The following is a 21,578-nucleotide window of genomic DNA, read 5'->3' as shown; positions in this document are numbered from 1 at the left end:
CTACAGAGTTTGTAACTTACTCAGGTACCAGGTCGTGTCTGGCATCTAAGTTTAAAGTTGGCACTGCTGTTTCTATTAGATCTTTGTTAGCATCAAAGGAATACATGTCAAAATGCTGTTCGCATACGAAATAAATAGCTGCTCGCTTCGGATCATAATCGAATGGTAAAACTTGCAGCCATTCTCTGAGCGACCTTTCATTTTGAGGAAATTTAAATAAGCGTAGATTTCGAGAGTTATTATAGCTTAGACGACAACTGGGCACACAACAAAAAATGCCATCAGCTGCAGCAGCTGGTGCATTATTGCAATTTTTTGGTCCCACATATAAAGTTGGTAGAGAACCAAATTTAAGGCGATGCATGTCATCAAAACATGTACTATCAAAGTGCAAACTACATATATTCACGTTATAACCACGTACATGAACATCTAAACGACAATTGCGTAGCCATTTTGCACTTAATATGGGATTTTCGGGTAACTTGAATAGTTCAACACCATCCTCACCCAAACGTCGACGACAAGTTTGAATCGAACACGTTGTGTTTGTCGAATTTGCTGCTGGATTACGTATTAAATTGGCAGTCTTATTTGTTTCACTGCTGGCAGCTGCACAGTTACTATCAATTTGTTTTTTCTGAGCATTCAAATTAAGTGTGGGTACACTGCCAGACAGTAGTTCTCTTCCATTTTGTATATATTTTGGTTCGAAGTGAAGATTACAAATACGAAAGAATTTTTTGAGTTTTAAGTCAGCTTTTATGCATGCATTATTTTGCCATTTACGAAATTGCCCACCTGAAGTTGGAAACGAAAATAATGCAATATTTTCTTGACCATCTACACTCGTACATCCCTCAACCCAACAATGTTCGACTTCGCCTTCGTTATAAAAATCTGTTGAACTTGTGTTAGAAGTTTGCGTTATGACCCGGTCATCATTTATAGTGTTTTCACATTGACTTGCACTCACATCTGCATAGTAGCTATCTTCGTTGTATGATGTGTCTGCCAATTCAGATTTTATTTGTACTGCTTGTGACGAGGAAGTACTTTTTGCTGTATCATCTAACATTTGAGTATCATCAATTAAGTTAATACAAGGCTTTTCATCAATTTGCGCGTTACTATCAGTTGATGTGCGCGTAATCCCTCCAACACCAAGTGGCATAAGCATTTCGTTTGAAGCAATTTGTTCCACTGAAGGTTCTCGCGTTAAAGTATTTCTTTTTAGAGCCTTTTTTCTGGTTATAGCTGCACTAGTTTTATTTCTCAAATACTCCAAAGGCATATCAGAATTGTCTGAATCAATATCTTCAGCAATCATTCCATTGGTAGTGCTGTCGTCGTCATCAGATTTATCATGATCATCAGACTTAACACTTTCAGCATGATCATTTTGAGCATCATGAGCGTCTTCGTAAAGTTTTTGACATAATTTGTGATATGGTACGACTCTTATTTTAAAACCTTCATTTTCTCCGACAGTTGCAGTCGAATTACCAGTTTTCAATTTATTTGTAAGTAATTTGATAACCGAATTTCGAGCTTCAATCGTTTTACAAAACTTTGCACTATACTCAATTAACGAATCGGCTTCTTGTATAAGTTCAGTGGTGTCAATGTTATTATCACTTTCATTTGAATTATTGGAATGTTTCTCTTTAGTTCTTATCGGCCGTAAAATTTTTAATTTATTTTTCGTAAAATAACGTCTTTTAATAGAATGGAGCGGTTGGTTAGCCAGTTTATGTGTTAACCCACCGAGAAGTATGGTTACACTTTTATTTGAATATTCATTTTCCGGTAACTTTAGTGTTGGTATGGCCCAGGATTTCAATTTTTTGGAATTGTTTGCTGTTGTACGCATTTGTACATTCTCGAAATGCTGTTCACAAATTTTTAAAGCATTTGCCATTTTAGCATCATAAGATACTTTTGTTTTTAGGCACCAATGCTTTATTAAATACTCACGACGTGGAAAAGTATATAGTTTAACTTCACTAGTTAAGCTACAACTGCCACATTCCGGCACACTACATATGAAACCTCGCACGATTTTGTTTTGGTTTACTTCCTCAATATTGCTTCTCAATTTTTTCACAATTTCATTCACCACGTCGTCGTCAGGCATGCATTTAGTTTTTAGCTTTTCCAAAACTTCAATATTTTTCATATATGCAAACTTAAAATGTATTGGACAAACTTTTAATTTTGAACTAACATGGTGTGGGTTTACGCGCAACGTACGACACCAGCTCACATATAAGCCTGAATCGTTAGGTACATCGTACATTTCCTCAAACTTATAATAGTGCATGTTATTGCATTCTGGGAAACAGCATTTTTTCTCAAATCTATTGTGTAAATGCGAGGCTCTACCTGGAAAAGGTCTATGCTTACGCTTTATTATTTGTTCTGGACTATAAACTGGTGAATCTGTGTGTCCTAAATGCAATGTTGGCACCGAACCAAATATCAGTCGATTGTGCTTATAACGCTGCGGTTCGAAGTGTTTACTGCATATTTTATAGTTCTGCCATACTTCCGATGTAGGCTGCAACTGCAAATTTCTGGTCCATTTTATAAATAATGAGCGCAATTTGGGAAACGCACTGAACATAATATTTTGATTATTGCTTTTAATATTACCACAACTCGTTACACAGCAGCGTATAATTGCTTCAGGTTTTTTAAAAGATGTTGGATTCGGAATTATATTTTCATCATTATGCCCTAAGTGTAATGTAGGCACTGCTAGCTTCAATAAGCGTTCGTGTTGTATACAACGTTCCTCAAAGTGCACTTCGCAGATTTTTAGATTTTCGCAAGCATCTGGATTCAACTTCAAATTTGTACACCATTTATTTCGCATTTCGTTGTCACGTGGAAATTTACACAATTTCACTTGATCATTTATTTTATTACGTCCACAATTCGGTGCATTACAGTTAAATTTTTTTAATTGTTCCGGTTTGAGTCGGCTATCACACCATTTGTCACGATGTATTTTTTCTCGATTGTGTCCCAAATTTAATGTAGGCAAGGAGCCGCGTAATAAACGCTTTCCTTTTATGGATTTAGGATCGAAATGATTACTACATATACGATAACCTTTACGTGCTGCTTCATCTGCATTGTGATTACAGTTTTCAGCCCATTTACGCATCAAATTAACCTTGCTCGGGTACTTAAAGAACTGCACATCTTCAGTTTTTGGTTTCTTACATGTGGAAATAGCACAATGTTTTTCTTCACTAGATTCACTGTCCTCACTTGTGCGTCTAGCTACTTGTGTTGGATTTTGATGCATTATAACATTGTGTCCTAGATTAAGTGTTGGCAACGCCCAAGGCTGGGGTCTATTCCTGCCCATAGCATAATCTTCAAAATGTGCGACACATAATTTTTTGTTTCCTAATTCTTCATCTGGTAAATTTATGTTCTCACACCATTTTGTATAAAGCCAAGCAGTTTTTGGAAAAGTGAATAACTGCTCAGGGGTGGGATTGCTTTCACAACTAGGTATGCAGCATTCATTAATTTGTTGATCAGATTCGCTTGACACAGATTTTTCGCTATCACTATCAGTTTTTGTATTCTTGAAAATATGATCGTCATTATGCCCCAAATCCAAAGTAGGTATGGCCCATTTTGCTAGAGTTTTACCAATGCATTTACTTTCGAAGTGCAAGTTACAAATGCGTGCAATACGACAAGTGGCTTCATCTTTATGTACATTGTGCACCCATTTTTGGAAGAGTTTATCACGTGTGGGAAATGTGAAAAGTCTGATACCAGCCTCCTTATCGCGTACTTGTCCACATGTTTTAATGCAGCATGTGTGGAACAGTACTTCACTTCTTGGATTGTGATATATGGAAGTGCCCTCTTTTGAACGATTTAAATAAACAGTTGGCACTGCCCACGATCTTAAGCGTTTGCCAAGACAATATGGTTTAAAGTGAAGTTCACATATTAATAACTTTTTGATGTTTGGCTTAAAAGTTTTCATTTCTAAATTATGGCACCACTTTCTTAAAAGTTTTTCATTAGTCGGAAATTTATAATATATTACATTATTTTTATTTTCCAATCTGCTTATACATGCTTCCACACAGCAAAATTTACTACCTTTACCATCAGCACGTAATAATTTTTTAGTATTATTAACTTCTTTCGTTTTAACTTCTGTCGTATGTTTTGTATTTTCTTCAACTGGGATAGGAGACGGAAATATTGGATTATTATGATTTAAATTGAGTGTAGGCAATGCACTTGGATGTAGTTTACCGTCAACTATAGCATTGTTATCAAAATGATTAGCACAAATGTGGCGCTGTATATAATTCATTGGTAATCGTGTATTTTGGCACCATTTGCGAGCCTGCAGCATTCTTGGATTTGGAAATGGAAACAAATTAACGCTTGACACCTTATAAGCGTTTTCACAATGGGGCATACAACAAACGTTGCCGGTTTGTACTGTATTGTTTATTCCAGCTCTATAATTTTTATAAATGCGTTTACTTGTGTGACCCAAGTCAATTGTTGGTACTGTTCCATCTTTTAGTACCGGACCCATTTTCAAGCACGGTACAAAATGCTTACCACAAACACGCATATCACTCTTATACTCATGTGCTCCCATCTGTAAGTTGTGGTACCATTTTTTTTTACAAACTTCATCGTTAGGAAAGTGATATAATAAAGTTTCGTTTGTTTTCTTGCGCTTACAATGCTTGAGACAACATTGCAAGGAAAATGACGGATCTGAATTATCCACATCGTCTTCCATGCTTTGTGTTAGCGACGCGGGCACTGATAAAGCGATTGCACGATTTACTGCTATATTATGTTGTTCATTACTGCCGAAGTTTGTGTGTTTTATAGGATCATTGTGGCCTAAATTTAATGTAGGCACTGCACCAGCTTTTAATTTACGTTTTCCTATCATGCGTAACTCAAAATGATCAATACAAACTCGTCCAATGCAGTTCTCAGGATCTAATTTTAGATTTTCGCACCATTTTAACAATAAATTCTTGTCTTTAGGAAAACCGAAAGTTGTTAGATGTTGCTCAGGAGTTTTCTGTTTGCCACAATGCAATAAACAACAAATGGGTGATATATTATTAACAGAACGTCTGCTAAACTTTGAACGCAGATTATCATTATTTTCACTGGCAGCATTACTAGAAGAAGTATTATTCGGGTTCGCAAATATATTATTACCACTTGTATTCAATCCATTTGTGGAGTTCTGTGCGTGTACAGTTTTAGTTCCGTAATTTTCATAGCTCCCATCAGTAAAATTATCATTTTTAGGCATTGTAGTAGAGATGTTTTGTTCATCATTACTTGTATAATGATGTTCATCGTCGTAAGCGCCATAATCGTCACTATAAGTATCCATTGTTGCTCTGTAATGTGTACTTTCAGCATCGGTGTTATGTAATTCAGATCCAGTGGTGTCGACTTCTCCGCTAGTATCAGCTTGAGTGGTAGAAAATTGCATTACTTCGCTTACATCAAAATCTAGAGAATCCATCAAATTAGCACCATTTTGTTTAATACTTTGTATTAATGCATAATTTGTATACGCAAGTTCATCATCGTGACCCAGATTAAGTGTTGGCACAGCGCCATTTCTTAATTTACGGTTTCCCATTACTTCTGCTTCAAAGTGTTCAGCGCATAAACGACCTCTACAATCACTTATAGTTAGCTTCAAATTTATAGACCATTTCTGCAACATTTCTGGGTTTTTAGGAAATGCAAAAGTGCGCAAATTATTATCTAAAGTACGACGATTACCGCAATGACTGAGACGGCAAAGTGGCAAAAAGAAACCAGGTATATTTTTAGGATTTTCAAATATACTGTTACCATGACCCAAATGCAAGGTGGGCACTGCCCATGAACGTAGATGCTTCTCATCAATACATCTTCGATGGAAATGCAAGCTACATATACGAACTTGTTTGTTAACTGCACTGTGTGGCATGCAAAGATTATGTGCCCACTTTTTTTGCATTATGATACTATTAGGAAAACCAAACAATTGCACGCCATGTTTTAATCGGCATTTTTGACAAGTGACCACACAACACTTGACCATATCTAATGAATTTTTCATCTTAGCATGTGCCATATCTGTGGCTTCATTTTCCGTGTTGGTATTGGTAACTGGATTCTGATGTATATTCGGATCGTCATGTCCTAAATTTATGGTAGGTATAGCCCAGGCACGCAAACGTGCATTTCCAAAGCAATGCTTCTCAAAATGTTGTTCACAAATCTTATATAATGGTGACTTTTCTTTCTCCAGTTTTAAATTTTCCACCCAAATTTGCAATAATTCACCATCATGTGGAAAATTGAAGAACTTTAGCAAACCATCGTCATTGCGCTCGAGTTGGCAACTGCTAACACAGCATTTCAGAGCAACTGGACCCAGTAAACGACGTTCAATAGCAATTAAATCTGGATTTTTATACATTTTATCAGGTTCTGGATGTTGTAAATTTAAAGTTGGTATAGCCCACGGTCGCAAACGATGAGTCTCAGTTAAGCAATAAGGTTCAAAATGCTGTGAACATACTTTATGTAAGTAACGACGATTTTCATCAATCTCAATGCCTGTGTTGAAAACCCATTTTTTAATCAGTTCACGGCTGTATGGAAATTGGAAGAGTTTTTCTGCGTGATTTAGTTGGTTTATACTACACCCTGAAACGCTGCATTGTGCACTGCAAACAATTAAAGAGTTACTGCAACGATTGTAATAATGTGCTAGTACTTGTAATTCAAATTTAAGGTTTGATTCATCAGAATGCAATTCATTCATGGCAGCTATTGTAGACTGATAAAGTTCTATGTAGTGCAAGCCGCACAATTGATCTGTATTTAGAGTATCTTGATCGATATGCATATGTGTACACCACATATTGAGCAGTTGCTCATTTTTAGGTAAAGAAAATGTCTCCTTTAGCAATGTCTTAGATGCTTTACATGCAGGATAAGCACACTTTTCCAGCTGTTCACTGAGAATAGTATTATCGGGAACTATTAATTCTTCAGTGGGTTCTTCATTGGCATACATATTAGCAAGCTCACTTATAGCAATATTACTATCATCATCAATTACAGCCGTAGATTCAATTCTATCCAATTCAGTTGTATTTAATTCAGTTCTATTTAATTCACTTTTATCCGATTCATTTGTATCCAATTCAGTTCTATCCGATTCATTTGTATCCAATTCAGTTCCATCCAATTCATTTGTATCCGTTTCACTTCTATCCAATTCATTTGTATCTATTTCATTTGTATCTATTTCATTTGTATCCAATTCATTTGCATCCAATTCATTTGTATCCAATTCATTGGCATCCAATTCATTTGCATCTGTTTCAGTTGCGTCCAATTCATCGTATCTATCTAGCAATGGTTTAGAAAACTGATTATATTGAAGTTCTTTCGGATTTACTTGGAAGATATCATCTAAATTATTATGGCCAAGATTTTTAGTGGGCAATGCACCAATACGTAATCGTAACTTTCCTAAGCAAATATCTTCGAAATGATCGTTACAAATTTTGTATTTCGCTCTTTCCTTGAAGTCTAGATAATCTAGCTTTAAATTATATTTCCATTGCTTAAATGAACGTATATTTTTGGGAAAACTGTTCAATTGAACTTCATCGTATTTGCGACTCTTTCCACAAGTTGGTACGCAGCATTTTAAAACAATCTCATTGGGTCGCTCTTCGGTGGTAATTATTTGTGTAGCTTCTGCTTCATTGCCAAAAATATCTGTATCGTCATGACCTAAATGTAATGTAGGTATAGCACCAGGACAAAGTCTTTTCGAACCGAATGAATGAGATTCGAAATGTTTCGAGCACACACGATAGTGGCCTTTAACAGCATCAGAAGCTTTTTGACGCGTATTATGACACCATTTGCGCAACAATGCACGACGACTATGAGGAAAACGAAATAGTTGTACGCCATCCTCTCTGGTTTGACGGCAAGTAGGTATAATACATACAACTTGTAGGCGCATTTTAGCATATTTAAGACGAGCTGGATTTTGATAAATTTTATAACCTGGCGGTGTATTTAAATCAATAGTCGGTACGGACATGACCATGGGACATTTTTTAGTTAAAACCTCTGGCTCAAAATGTGTTGAGCATAAGCGACGATGATTATTACCCGTTAAAGGCAATTGTAAATTATGACACCATTTTGCTAACATATTGCGATTTAGATGTGGAAAACGGTACAATTGTACATTGTCAGTTGCACGCATCTTACGGCAATGCGATAAGCAACAACGTGGTGTCCAAGGTGTGGCTTTTTTTGCTTTGACTACTTTGATCGCCTTATGTTTATGTAAGAATTCCATACGATCAACTGGATTTTCGTATATTTGCTCAACTTTTCGTGTAAAATTTAATGTAGGTATAGCCCAAGGAAATAAGCGTCGTTTGCCTATGCAAATGGATTCGAAGTGAAGATTGCAAATTAGCATATTACGCAACTCGGATAAATCGATCTGCAAATTGTGTGACCATTTTTGTATCACTTCATCCTGATCAGGTGTGCGATACAATTTAATATCGTCAACTGCTGGATTCCGTTTACATGTTTCCACACAGCATTCGCCTTCTTCAACATTCACATTAGGAACGGATATTTTTGGCCATTGTTCAGCTATTTCCACGTCTGAGGGTAGTTGATGAGTAACAACATCATTATGTCCCAATTTAAGTGTGGGTATCGACCATTTTTCTAACCGCTTACCGCGTAAACAACGTGCTTCAAAATGAACTTCGCAAATGGCATCATTAAATAATTTAATACCATCTGGTACTGGTTTGTGCAAATTTTCGCACCATTTTTGCAATTGTGGCAAATTCCACGGGAAACGGTGTAAATTAGCATGATCACGATCGCGGTTACGTTTGCAGGTTTCTACACAACATGTTTCGCGTATGTTTAGTTTCTTTATTACTTTTGGATTTCTATATATGTTCGTGTCATTATGACCCAATTTTAAAGTTGGTACTGCAAAAGGTCGCATGCAACCGCCAATACAATAAGGTTCAAAATGTACACTGCAGATACGCATTCCCTTGTGTATTTGTTTTGATGAAAGTCTTAAGTTATGTAGCCATTTTCTACGTTGTTCTAAACGACGCGGTATTGTATGTAAAGTAATACTCTTTGTTTTACGAGTGTTTTTGCAACTGTGTACTAAACAAATATCGGCTACGTCATATAGCGACGATGACGATGTTGGACATGTTTCATCGTTGGGTGGCGATGGTTGCGAATTTTCATTTATAAACTGATATGGATGTGGTGCTATGGCTGCTTCTGGGAGCGGTTTAACTATTGGTGCAGCCGGTGGTGGTGGTGGTGCAGGTGGAATATATGTTTCACATTTGTATAATTCCTTTTTATCATTGTGTCCAAGATTTTCTGTTGGTACAGCACCTAAAAAATAATTTCATTGTAGGATTATAAATAGTACTAGTATTTCTAAATGTTAAAAATTTAACAATTCGAATTAAATATTTGCAGGGGTATTAATTTGTTGCTTGTCATATGAAAAATAATTTTAGTTTATATAATTTTTTTATACCTGAAGTAAGTTTACGCAAGCCCAATGCTTCTTTTACGAAATGCATGCTACAAATTTTTTGGTTTTTTCCACGATATGCTTCTGCATCTAACCCTAGGTTATAGCACCAACGTTCTAACATGCCATGATCTCTTGGAAATCGATAAAGCGACAAATTAGATGAACGCGTACGTTTACAGTGTGGTAAACAACATTTTTTCTCTTCAACATTAGTTACAACCGGATTATCATGTATTCTGCCAAATTGATTTCCCAAGTGCAGCGTTGGAACTGCCCAAGGTTTTAAACGAAACTTACCAAAACAATGATCTTCAAAATGTTTACCACAAAAGTGCCTAGGCTCCCTTGCGTTAACGGGTAAACGAGCATTTTGACACCATTTAATCAAAATGTTCGTATGCGTAGGAAAATTATAAAATTTTAGATTACACACACCACGAGTGTTTTCACATTCAGGCATGCTACATTGCGCATTCGGACCACTAGTATAGATTTTGGTAACCTCACGGTTTTGATAGAGATTAGCAACATTATCATGCCCCAGATTAAATGTGGGTACCGCCCAATAACATAGCGAATACCGATTAATGCAACGTTTTGGAAAATGCAAACTGCAAATACGGTATGTACGACATTTCACTTGGGATTTAAAATCCATTCTTAAATTGTGAAACCATTGCAACAAATATTTTTCAGTTTTTGGGAACGGAAAAAATTGCAATGAAGGACTGGTGCTTTTGCTTACACCACATTTAGGCACACAACAAAATGAATTCTCATTCTCACCAATAGCTTCAGAGTTTTGATGAGAAGAATACACATTGAGTGCTTCAACGCTGAACTTGTTTGTGTATGACGACATGGATTGTTCTGTATTAAAGGGTATATTATGTGTATTGAAATAATCATTATCAGGATCAATTTCCATTTTAATAGTTTGCGATGTTTGCATATGAAAGGATTCCAAAATATTATCAACAATACCTGAACCGGTAGAAATAATTTTATGCTCTTGATTAAAATTTGGTTTTTTCATGGAATTATTTAGTAAGACTTGACTGGAAGTAGATGGTTCTAAAAAAAAAGTAAATAAATAAAAACATTTAAATTTTATAATGTTATACTTACCTTCTAATGTATTTAAATTATAGGTATCTGGACTATAATTTGGCATAGGATCATTGGATTTCTTTATATCAAAGCAACTGCTACCTGTTGATAAATTAGAAATGAATTAAAAAGTCTTTTTGATATTTAGAGTATGTATTGTCAAATCAAATTAATAAATTTTAAAGCATAAGTCAAATGATCTGCACAATCAAAATAAAATTAATAAATGCAATATGAACATGAAAAACAAATATGATTACAAATACTATTTCAATATAACAAAGTCTTTAAGTTAATAAAATTTTATTAATTAACATTATACACAAAATTTTTTTAATAGTAATAATATTTTTTTATAACATCTTACAAATGGTTATTGAAATATATATCTGCTGTATACACAATTTCGGCACTTTTTATTAACTTTCGAACAATAAATATTTCGACTGATAAATAGCCAGGTAGTCTCAGAACATTTTATATATCACAGTTTCTGATCTTAATTGTGTAGTACGTGAAAAAAAATTTATTTTTATTACACCACCTGATACTGACTTCTATACTCTTCTATACAATAGAAGAGCGACCCTACAAGGTTATTAATTGTATCATTCGACACCAATCAAAAGGACTTTACAAGCAGATCCCAGCGAGTTACAACAACAACAATGTTATAAATAATATCCAAACTTTGGGTAGTGTAAGTCAAGCAGATTTACAAAGAATGACCCAGAGTCAGTGGCGTAACTACATTTTTTAGGCCTGTAAGCAAATTCTAACTAAGGGGCCCCTACCATCATACTAAGGGGCCCCTCTTTTTATACTCTTTATACGAAAAAATGTAAAAAGGGTATATAAGGTTTGTCAAGATTTTCGTAACGCATTAAAGGAAACTTCGGAAATACCATTAAGTATATATCAGTATACTTTTACAGTTCAAACTACTCTCTCAGCTTTTGAACTCTTCGAATGAAACTTTATACACATACTTATCGGGAGCGCACCCTGTTCACCATTTGATTTGATTGAAATTGGACGTCTATTTCTTGTAGCTGTGATATAAACTTAACAATCGGATATGAGGTTTCTCCGGTTTTAATAAAGGTATTCAAATGGAATTTGGTGTATACAGTACTGATATTTGCAAAAGACAACGTACAAAATTATTTTCAAATGGGTTTAAACTTAGATATAGCCTCCATATAAACTCTCGATTAAGACACATATTTTTCTTAGAAAAACTTTTTTATTTCATAAATAGGTTTAATATTTTATTTGAAGTACATACATATTATGTACTTTAAATTTAAAATTTACGTATCTTTTATAAAATGCAATATGAAGTTATTCCAACAAAAAACGTTTCGTCCCACTTTTGATAATTTATTAAAAAGAAATACAATGAATACAAAAATTTATAGTGGGGCCCCCTAAATTTGGGGGCCCGAAAGCGTTGCTTCCAGTTGCTTCCCTGTAGTTACGCCACTGCCCAGAGTCTGGGTCAAAATAAAATAAACTTTACCATTTTATATGCATAAATCATAGTTTTCAAACTGGTTGGGATATATCCAGGAGTCATTTGTCTATGAAGACTTATTTCCACTTACCACTTCTGCTTGAATTTTACTCTTTGCAATAAAGTTCCCACAAGAACAGTGACGCGAGGTCCAACAGTAACAACAGAGAATAGAACTGTGTGGTATAATGAAGTCCACCAAATCAAATACCAAAGATGTGAAATTTTATAATTAATGATCATTTAGATATATTTCAGTATGATAGTGAAATATAAGAAATATTAAAATAATATAGAAATATATATATATATATATATGTGGCCTGTACTACTGATAGCCCATGTTTTAAAAAGACACAACTCACTTAAGGCTCCTATATGAACCCATTGTGATATCACAATTTTTAGTACTTGCTAGATGTTTCAAGGGAAGCTATTTCGAATCTTTAAACCATAAAGTAATAGCTAATGTCTTGTTTCCAATATTGGACCGATACTTAAGGAAGACCTTATAGTAAATAAACGCCAAGTATTAAATAACGGTGGTAATAGTAATTGAGCAAATTAGTGACAGTTTTCTCTAAGAAGTAGAACCTAATCGATCATTATGTCTGCCTTTTTGGTAGCGATTTTCATGAACAGTAAGAAGAGAGCAAGATTACATAGTTGCTCTGCTTTTTTTCTGATTGTAGATAATAAATTTAAGTATGTGAATTGATTTTAGTAAAAAAACATTATAAAGAAACTCCAGAAAAGTGACTTATGATTATAACAATAAAACATCCAGCATGCTAAAATACTAATACTAAAATTCATTACAACTAATTGTACTAATGACACTATGACAAGATAAATTGATTTTTAGATGAAATTAAATAACGAATAAATCATTTAAAATCAAGTACTTATAGCTAAATTGCATATAGTCATTTTTAAAATACGCTAGTATTAAATTTATTTCTAATAAAACTAATAAAAGTCGATGCGTTTAATTGCTTACATGATTTCAAAGTGAAATTAAGAACTATTATACAATTTTAAGTGAATGATATTTACAAGAAATTGCATATATAAACTTACCATCATAATATTTACCACAGAAGAAAGGCTCACCGAGCCGATGTTCATATAATTCTTGGGGTAAACTGAATGATAATCTGCAGACAGGACAATCGAAACGTTTTTGATTCTTATGTTGTGCTAAATGAGCGAGAAAATGTTCACGTACTCCATAAGTTGCAGAACAAACCTGCAGAACAACAAATATAAAAAGTTATATTATGTATATATATATATATATATAGATATGTATATATATCAATATAATTCATATAAGACTTCAACTTACATTACAGACGAATGTCATATATTCATGTTGGGTATATTCATGATTTTCACATGCTTCAATTTCATCAAAATATTTGCCACAATATTTTTGGCAGAAAAATTTATTTGTTTTATGCAACTTCTCATGGTTCTGAAGTTCTTCGTTGGACATAAACGACATTGGGCATATACCACATTTGATATCAAATTCTAACATTTTGCAGGAACTCTGTGCAATATGTTTTACAAAAATTTGTTTCTTGAAGAATATAGCTTTGCAGCGTTGACAAATCGGAAGTGTATCGGACTTCTCCGTTTGTAATTTACGACGAGGAAAATTAATAGTCTGTAAATGATATATAAAAAAAAATTATTTTTAGTACATATAGATTAATAAATGCTATATATATAATAAAAAAGAATAAGTAATTAACTAGCTTTAACTAGTCTTTAAGTTTTACGACTCAAATCAATATTTTTAATACATGCGTCAGAACGATTCTCTACACAGCTGCGAGACATGGTCCATATATATATATATATATATATATAATAAAAAAGAATAAGTAATTAACTAGCTTTAACTAGTCTTTAAGTTTTAAGACTCAAATCAATATTTTTATTACATACGTCAGAACGATTCTCTACACAGCTGCAAGACATGGTCCATCACCAAAACAAATATTAAGAAAATACAAACGTTTGAGGCACATTATGAGCATTCGGTGGCCAGTAACTGTCTCGAATTCAGAGTTATGGAGAAAGGCAGAATAACTCCAAATGGAAGTAGAAATCTAAAAGCATAAATATCGATGGCTAGATCACACGCTTAGAAAACCAATCAACGATATCTCTCCTACTGTACTGGAATACAACCCACAGGGACAACGCAGGAGAGGTCGTCTTAAGTTAACGTAGAAGAGAACGGTTGAAATGATATATATGGTAAGTAGTTGTCTAAGTTAATATATCTGTTTTTTAAATTTATGTGTTTTATGTGTAATTGAAAAAAAACTAGCCAAAGCTATTTGACTGAACTGTTTCAGAAATGCTTAGAGTGCTCTGACTTACCGGTTTTGTCAGTTGGTATCTGGTATCTCAACTAACACAAACACCCTATATCTTAGTTAAAATTTAAAATGCACATTCTGTCGAATTCCATACGATTTTTATCTTACTCAACCAAAAATACATTTCCATTTTTTTGCACAGAATAAGTCGAAAAAGATCTGTATATATCGCTTCTCTTGTATTAAATTATAATTACCACTTAGGATTGTTAAGGGTTCTATCTGCAGTAATTCTTGTATATACAATTCATAAACTTATAAATGATTAATAATGATCTTTTCCTATTTAAACGAATATTCTTTGAAATTTAATCTATTTATCGAAATATAACCAAAATTAAGACAAAATTTATATATTTGTGTTTATATCTGGATAAAGTGGATTAGAAGAACTAGCTACATGGTTTACACCTTTGATTATCAACATCTAATTGAAAAATAGTGTCTATAACATAGAAAGAGCTTTCTCACATTGCAAAAATTTAAATGTATCACAGTCAGGGTGGCTCTTCGAAGACTCTTCTAAGTGCCATGGTACATCCGCACGAATGACATGCTAAGAGACCTCAGAATAGACCAGGTCAAAAAATGCATAAGAGACAGAGCCCTGAAGCTATACGCGAAAAGTGATAGGCTGCCCAAGACAGCATTATCTAATCTTAGAGTCTTAGAGCAATCACACTTGCTGTACAAGGCGGTTTGCAGTTCTTAGATCAATTATCGAATAATCAGCGCAGCTTATGAGGAATACTTAAATTAGTCAAAGAGAAGGGAGGTAGGATTCTGTAGAAACCTCCGAACTAGAAAGAGTAAAAATGCTCAGTTGCACTAACTCGGAAAAACCTTAATATACGACAGTAAGGGGTTACCAAAAATGTTTCTTTTCGACACCATTTAGTCCACCACTTGTCCTTGTAAGTGCAACAAAATAAAATTAAATCTTAATAAACAAACAACTTTTTGAAATCTTATTATTACATATTACATATAAACATTTTTTCATATATATACCTTTTTATTGGATGACCCAGGTCCAGTGAAAATATGTGACGAACTTGTACTTGCTCCAATCAGTGAAGACGAAGTTATTATTGGTTTGGTTTCTGTTGCAGCTGCAATTGTTGAAATGGCTGGAATTTCAGTTGCAAATATGGTTGTAGTTGCAGTATTTGCAATTGTAGAAGCTGCAGCATTATAAGATTCAGTTGAGGTTATAGCATGTGCTGAATTTGCCGTAGTAACATCTGTGCCAACTGAAACTGTTGTAGTTGTCACAGGTAGATTCATATCGGCTTGTGCAAATAATTCTGAAGTTGTTGCTGGTGCAATTATAGTTGTGGCTGGTACTATTACAGTTGTTGCTGGTGCTAGTGCTGGTGCTATTATAGCTGTTGAAGGTGCTGGTGATGGTACTTCTTTAATTGTTGTGGCTACCATGGAAGTAGTTGAAGGAACTATTGAACCAGTTAATGGATTCATTGAAGTATCAGCTGATACTGGTGCTGGTTCTATTATTAATGTTGATGTTGATTCTGGAGTTAAACCCGATGCTAAAGTCGGTACTATGGCAGATTGGATTAAGCTTGATGCTGATGCATTTGTAGATATAGATGGTGCAATCAAATTTGTTGCTGATGCTAATAAATTTGTTGCTGTGGCATTTGTAGTTGGTATTGTTTGTATAAATTGTACAGCTGAATCCATTGAATTTACAGTTGGTTGCATATAATTCGTTACTGGAGCAACTGAAGCTGGTACAGTTGCTGCTGGTGTTACCGCAGCTGCAATATTTGATGACAAAGCAGCTGTTGCTGGATTTAATAATGTAGTAGTTGCTTGAATTGTTGTGTTTGGCATGGCTGGAATTATGGGATGTTGTTTATACAACTCAGCAACTGTAGGAACGATATCTTCGGCGTCTACTTGAATTTGAAAAAAAAAAGAAATAAATTTCAATTATTTCGCAAAAATTGCTGATTAATTTAAAATTCTAGGTTTAGAGATTTCTGTTAAATCATGAATTAAACTTAATAAATAAACAGACATCAAATCTATGCTTTTAAAGATTTCTATCGAACTATATTTATAAAAGAACATAAGCATTAAAGTATTAATCAGTATGTACGTATACATGATATATATACAATATAAAATATATAATATACAATATACGTATATTAATACGCCAGTCAGCCAACAATAAAATTTTTATAAATGACTATGATAAAAATAATCAATCCCACAGAGTATCCATCTATTCATCCCGACCGTCGAAAAAACAAGTATACATAAAGCTGCAATATTCTGAGTTAAGGCAGCGCACTACATTAAAAATATTATTGGAGGCGGCGTTATAGAGACACAATCGAACTGGCACAGATAGAGTATGGTTACACAAATACACACAAGCTTAGCTACACATTATGAATGTTAGTCAAGCCGAGAGGTAGAGAGAAGGCCACAAGAGATACGTAGATAACGAAGCGTACAGACTTATATGTACACAACAAATCCAGAAGAATAATTTTGAATTGTTCCAAGCATTGAACGGAAATATTTTTTACGTTCTTAATTACCTTTTTTCTCAACTGTATATTCTAGATACATATTTAATATCAATAATTTTGTTATGGGTTTTATATGGTTGTGATGCGAAAGTTTGGCTTATAAGAATAACGTAAACGATTGTCTTTTGATATGTAGTTAGCGTTCAATATGGAGTCAGCTTTTTTGGACTAATTTTTATGTAAACATATCAGAATAATAAAAATAAACATCATACAAAACAGGCCACCAATGAACTTTAATACTTTGATTTGATATAAATCTATACCGAAAATGTCTCTGTATTCTCAAATTCCATTGAATGGCTAGTTAGTCGACGGTTCTCAATGTTCAAAATATGTATTTTGCGCATGTAATTTGCAAATGTTTGCTTTTATTAGCGCCAGACTTCTCTTGAAATGATATAAAATTTGAAGCAAAAATAGTTACATAAAAGAGTAAGATTTCTGCAAATTATATATATACATATATATATATATATATATATATATATTGTATAAAAGAAACGACACGAGTTATTTTACGTTTTATAGTTTCCATTTAAATTAGGTTCTTCGTCATCATAAAAGAAGAACTCAACTAATAGATATCTATTCAACAGAAAAGTAAAAGATAAAATGTATGTACTGTAATATACACTTTTCTAATTATAAACTATGTATGTATGTATTTCACATAGTTGGATGTAATATATATAGAATAAAAATTAACGTAGTATGTAGTTGTGTAAAAGGTTTGCATGTATGGTGACACGGAGTTTACGATTAGAACTCATTAGTTAGTCTTGAAGAGGGCATACTGCAATACAATATTAGATGGGTGGTATATGTTTACACAAATAGATATATCGTTTTAGGTATTTTGCTCCATACATCTATAAGCTATTTCTTTATTTAATTAGTGATTTTTCTATAGCATAAAAGACACAACTCATAAGAACTGATTACTGATTAATTATTTACCAAAATTTTTTATTATTAAACTGTTAGGCAGAGTAACCAAAAGTAAGAAATAGTACGGCTGATTTTAGTTAGATTTGTGGAATTCGTATATTGCAGTAATAATATTATAATAATCATTCATTTTTGGCTCTCTTTGAAGCTGTGCTTTTAATATAATAAGTAACTAACTATACATTCAAACATATATGATAGTCTCATGGAGACGACTATCATTTTAAGAATGACTGCATCATTTGGTACAGTTTTAGATTGTTCAGGTTATACATTACTAATGGTAAATATAAATTTAATCTAGATTTACTCTCGATTTATCAAATTTTGTTGAATAATCTAACATTTTTCTAGTAATATTAGTAGATATTTATATTTTTCATAAATATCGAATCAAATCACACAGCATATAAAACAGCTGTTAATTTCAGAGTAAACTTGTTACTCTAGAAAAATATCTGGAATAATATTAATTAATCTCGAGTGTTATACATTTCGCTCGAGATTCATCAATCGAAAATTAAAGTTGCACTTAATGTGGATGAAAAACTTATTCCAGATTTACGAATCGAAAACGGCATAAGTCTTAGTTTTCGATATAAAATCGTTTGAGTTCAGAATTTGTGCAAAGCCATAGTAACTATGACGGAAGATATTCTATATTATTACATATCAATTTTACACACGTTTGCGGTTAATAGTTTTCGCTGATGAGTATATATGTTAAAATAAAATTCGAATTTGGTAAATATTTTTGCATATAAGCTTTAAATATTTAACGAAATAATACAAGACTTTAAAGTCAATACATTGATATGAAAACATATAGAATTTTTATTATAAATATTTGAACTATCACTAGTCTTGTTTGTCTCTCCGTTAGCCATGCTATCACCAATGACATCATATCATCAGTCTGCAAAAAGGTCATAATGTAAATAAAATTCTATTAAGTTGCAGGTAATACAAGAAGTGTTGCAACGGCAGGTCGACTATTTAAATTTATTTTTGCGCAATTCTGCCATTTTCTAAGAATTCTCGTCCAACTTTGTCGTAGCTAATTTTGCATTATGAGCCAAGCATAAGTTTGGTATAATACACTTTTTATCAAAAATATATACTCAGATGAATACTCTATTAAACGACACCCATACAGAATGTGTCACTCCGTTAACTCCGTTGTAATTCGGGAGGTATATTGGTTGAACACCTTTCTTAACGGAACTGTCAATTAAGTTTTCAAAACTCAAACATCAAAAGTTTTGACGTTACCATAGAAAGCATACTTCGTATAAAAATATCCTATTTTGAATTCATCTATTCATAATTTTGTAACTTTAGAGTTCTAAATATTATATTTTTACGTTTAATAATTAGCATTTAATTATGTTTTATACTTAACATTTTGTAACGAAGGCTAACGTAAAGGTATTCAACAATTCTAAAACTGAACTCAAAAATAAACTTCTACATAATTGACCATACATAAATATTTATGTATTAATAATAGTTTTATGCTATTCAAAAACCGTAAATGAGGACATAAAACTAACTATTAAAAAAATCGTTAAAGTGCAAAATATACTATACTTTCCCTTAATTTCCTTTTTCATTCATAACCGAAGAACTATTGATATCTCTGAAAGCTCATAACAAAGCCATAAAACAAAATAAACTAAACTAGTCTATGCTATACTATAAGACTATACTAGTCATTGCCGTACATTCTTAGCTTTACTAAATATAAAAATATAATATGAATGAATATAAATATCTGGAAGAACTGCTACTAAAAAAAGAAATATATAACTCAAAAAACTAAACAACGTTTTCATTCATCAGTCTGGTAGAAGTTAGCATTTTTTCCGAACAGTGAATCTCCTATAGCATAAATGAGCGGCAAGGCAATTATTTAGGGCTTCGCACAGGAATTATTTCCGTTCCGCTTCAAAAAAAGAAATATATATATATATATATATCAGATGGTTTCCGGAAAAATATCGGTTTGTTTTTGATTCAGTTGTGGTTCGAAGCCCTGCACTTAATTGTGTGATTTGATGAGTGAACACTTAAGATGCGGATCGAACCGTACCTAGTACCAAGAGTGCTATATTACTTTGGTCAGTTGATTGTGACAATTTTAAACCAAATATATAGTTTCTTAAAATTAAATCATGTGTGCAATGCATCGTTAGTATATAGCAACTCATATACTTTAAATGCAATTTATTCATAGAGACTTATATATAATATACTTATGATATAATAAAATATAAAAAATTATTAAATAATAGCATAAAAACTAGTACAAAATTAGATATTATCTCCGCAATAATATCTAATCATTTAATATCATATTAAATATAAACCTTAAAACTATAAAACAATATTATTTTACTATATTATATATGTCATAAGAAAATCAATAAAAAAGACTCGATAGGTTATTTAAGATATAAATACTTAATACCTGACTGTATCACCTGGACGCTCTCATGATATACAGAATCAGTGTGATAGCACACTTTTTACTTCAACTGATTGACTTTACTATTTTGAAAGTGGAAAATTGATTGATTATTATTACAACATTCCAGAACCTGATTTCCAATTCAAAATTTCCATACGACAAAAATAAAAATAGAAATAAATATTATTATTTTAATGTAACAATTAGCTTATGATAGGAAACGGCACTACGAACTGCTCTCCCACTCGATATTTTTTCGAGATCTACTCCTACTAGCAACTACTCAAGTAAATAAATGTTGGGTGAAATATGTATTTTTTGGAAAGCAACTCCTTTTATTAGTAAGGTGTAGATATGAATGTACTGTTAAAGAAGAAAATATTGATAAATTATGCCGTATCTTGCTAGAAAAAAAAAACTTCTACCAGCATATTAAACGCTGCTCTTGACAAGAGTTCTTAGCATCGGTCGAGATTTGTAAGACTAAACGCGACAAAAAATGCTCTTGAGGAATTTTATTACCACTACTTAAACTGCATCTACTTTTCGTCAACATGCATTAGAAATACTAACTGATAAGGTATTGGAGCTTGTGAGCTAGACCAAAGAACCTTAATTCACATTTTCGTTGAGATAAGCACATTAATGAGTTTTGGAACTTTGTACAATAAAAAAAATGCATTTTATTATAAATATACATATTTTACATATATAAATACTGTAATGTATGCATTTTATACTCAATATATTATACACTTAATTTAAATATATTTAATTTTAAATATATATAATTTAAATTTATATAATATTATTTATTACATATTATAATTATATTATAATTATATATAAATATATAATAATTATATATTATATATTATACATTACATATTATATATTACACATTATA

General features: G+C 32.7%; 1 protein-coding gene across 3 annotated transcripts in view; it reads right to left on the bottom strand.

Annotated features, from left to right (window-relative positions):
- LOC119687631 overlaps window positions 1–21,578 on the bottom strand; it is a 68,096-nt gene that overhangs the window by 9,880 nt on the left and 36,638 nt on the right. For 2 of the 3 annotated variants that reach the window (XM_038102027.1, XM_038102028.1), the window contains exons 2-7: window positions 15,695–16,602; window positions 13,636–13,959; window positions 13,368–13,536; window positions 10,790–10,873; window positions 9,662–10,735; window positions 21–9,513 (exon numbers count right to left, since the gene is read on the bottom strand). In XM_038102027.1, coding sequence (XP_037957955.1) covers window positions 21–9,513; window positions 9,662–10,735; window positions 10,790–10,873; window positions 13,368–13,536; window positions 13,636–13,959; window positions 15,695–16,602 — 12,052 coding nt within the window. The remainder of the gene's footprint in view (window positions 1–20; window positions 9,514–9,661; window positions 10,736–10,789; window positions 10,874–13,367; window positions 13,537–13,635; window positions 13,960–15,694; window positions 16,603–21,578) is intronic. The other variant, XM_038102029.1, reaches the window with a different exon arrangement.

The sequence above is a fragment of the Teleopsis dalmanni genome, chromosome X (genome assembly GCF_002237135.1).
Source record: "Teleopsis dalmanni isolate 2A chromosome X, ASM223713v2, whole genome shotgun sequence".
In the NCBI taxonomy this organism is placed as follows: Eukaryota; Metazoa; Arthropoda; class Insecta; order Diptera; family Diopsidae; genus Teleopsis; species Teleopsis dalmanni.
This window is presented reverse-complemented; position numbering and strand designations above follow the sequence as displayed.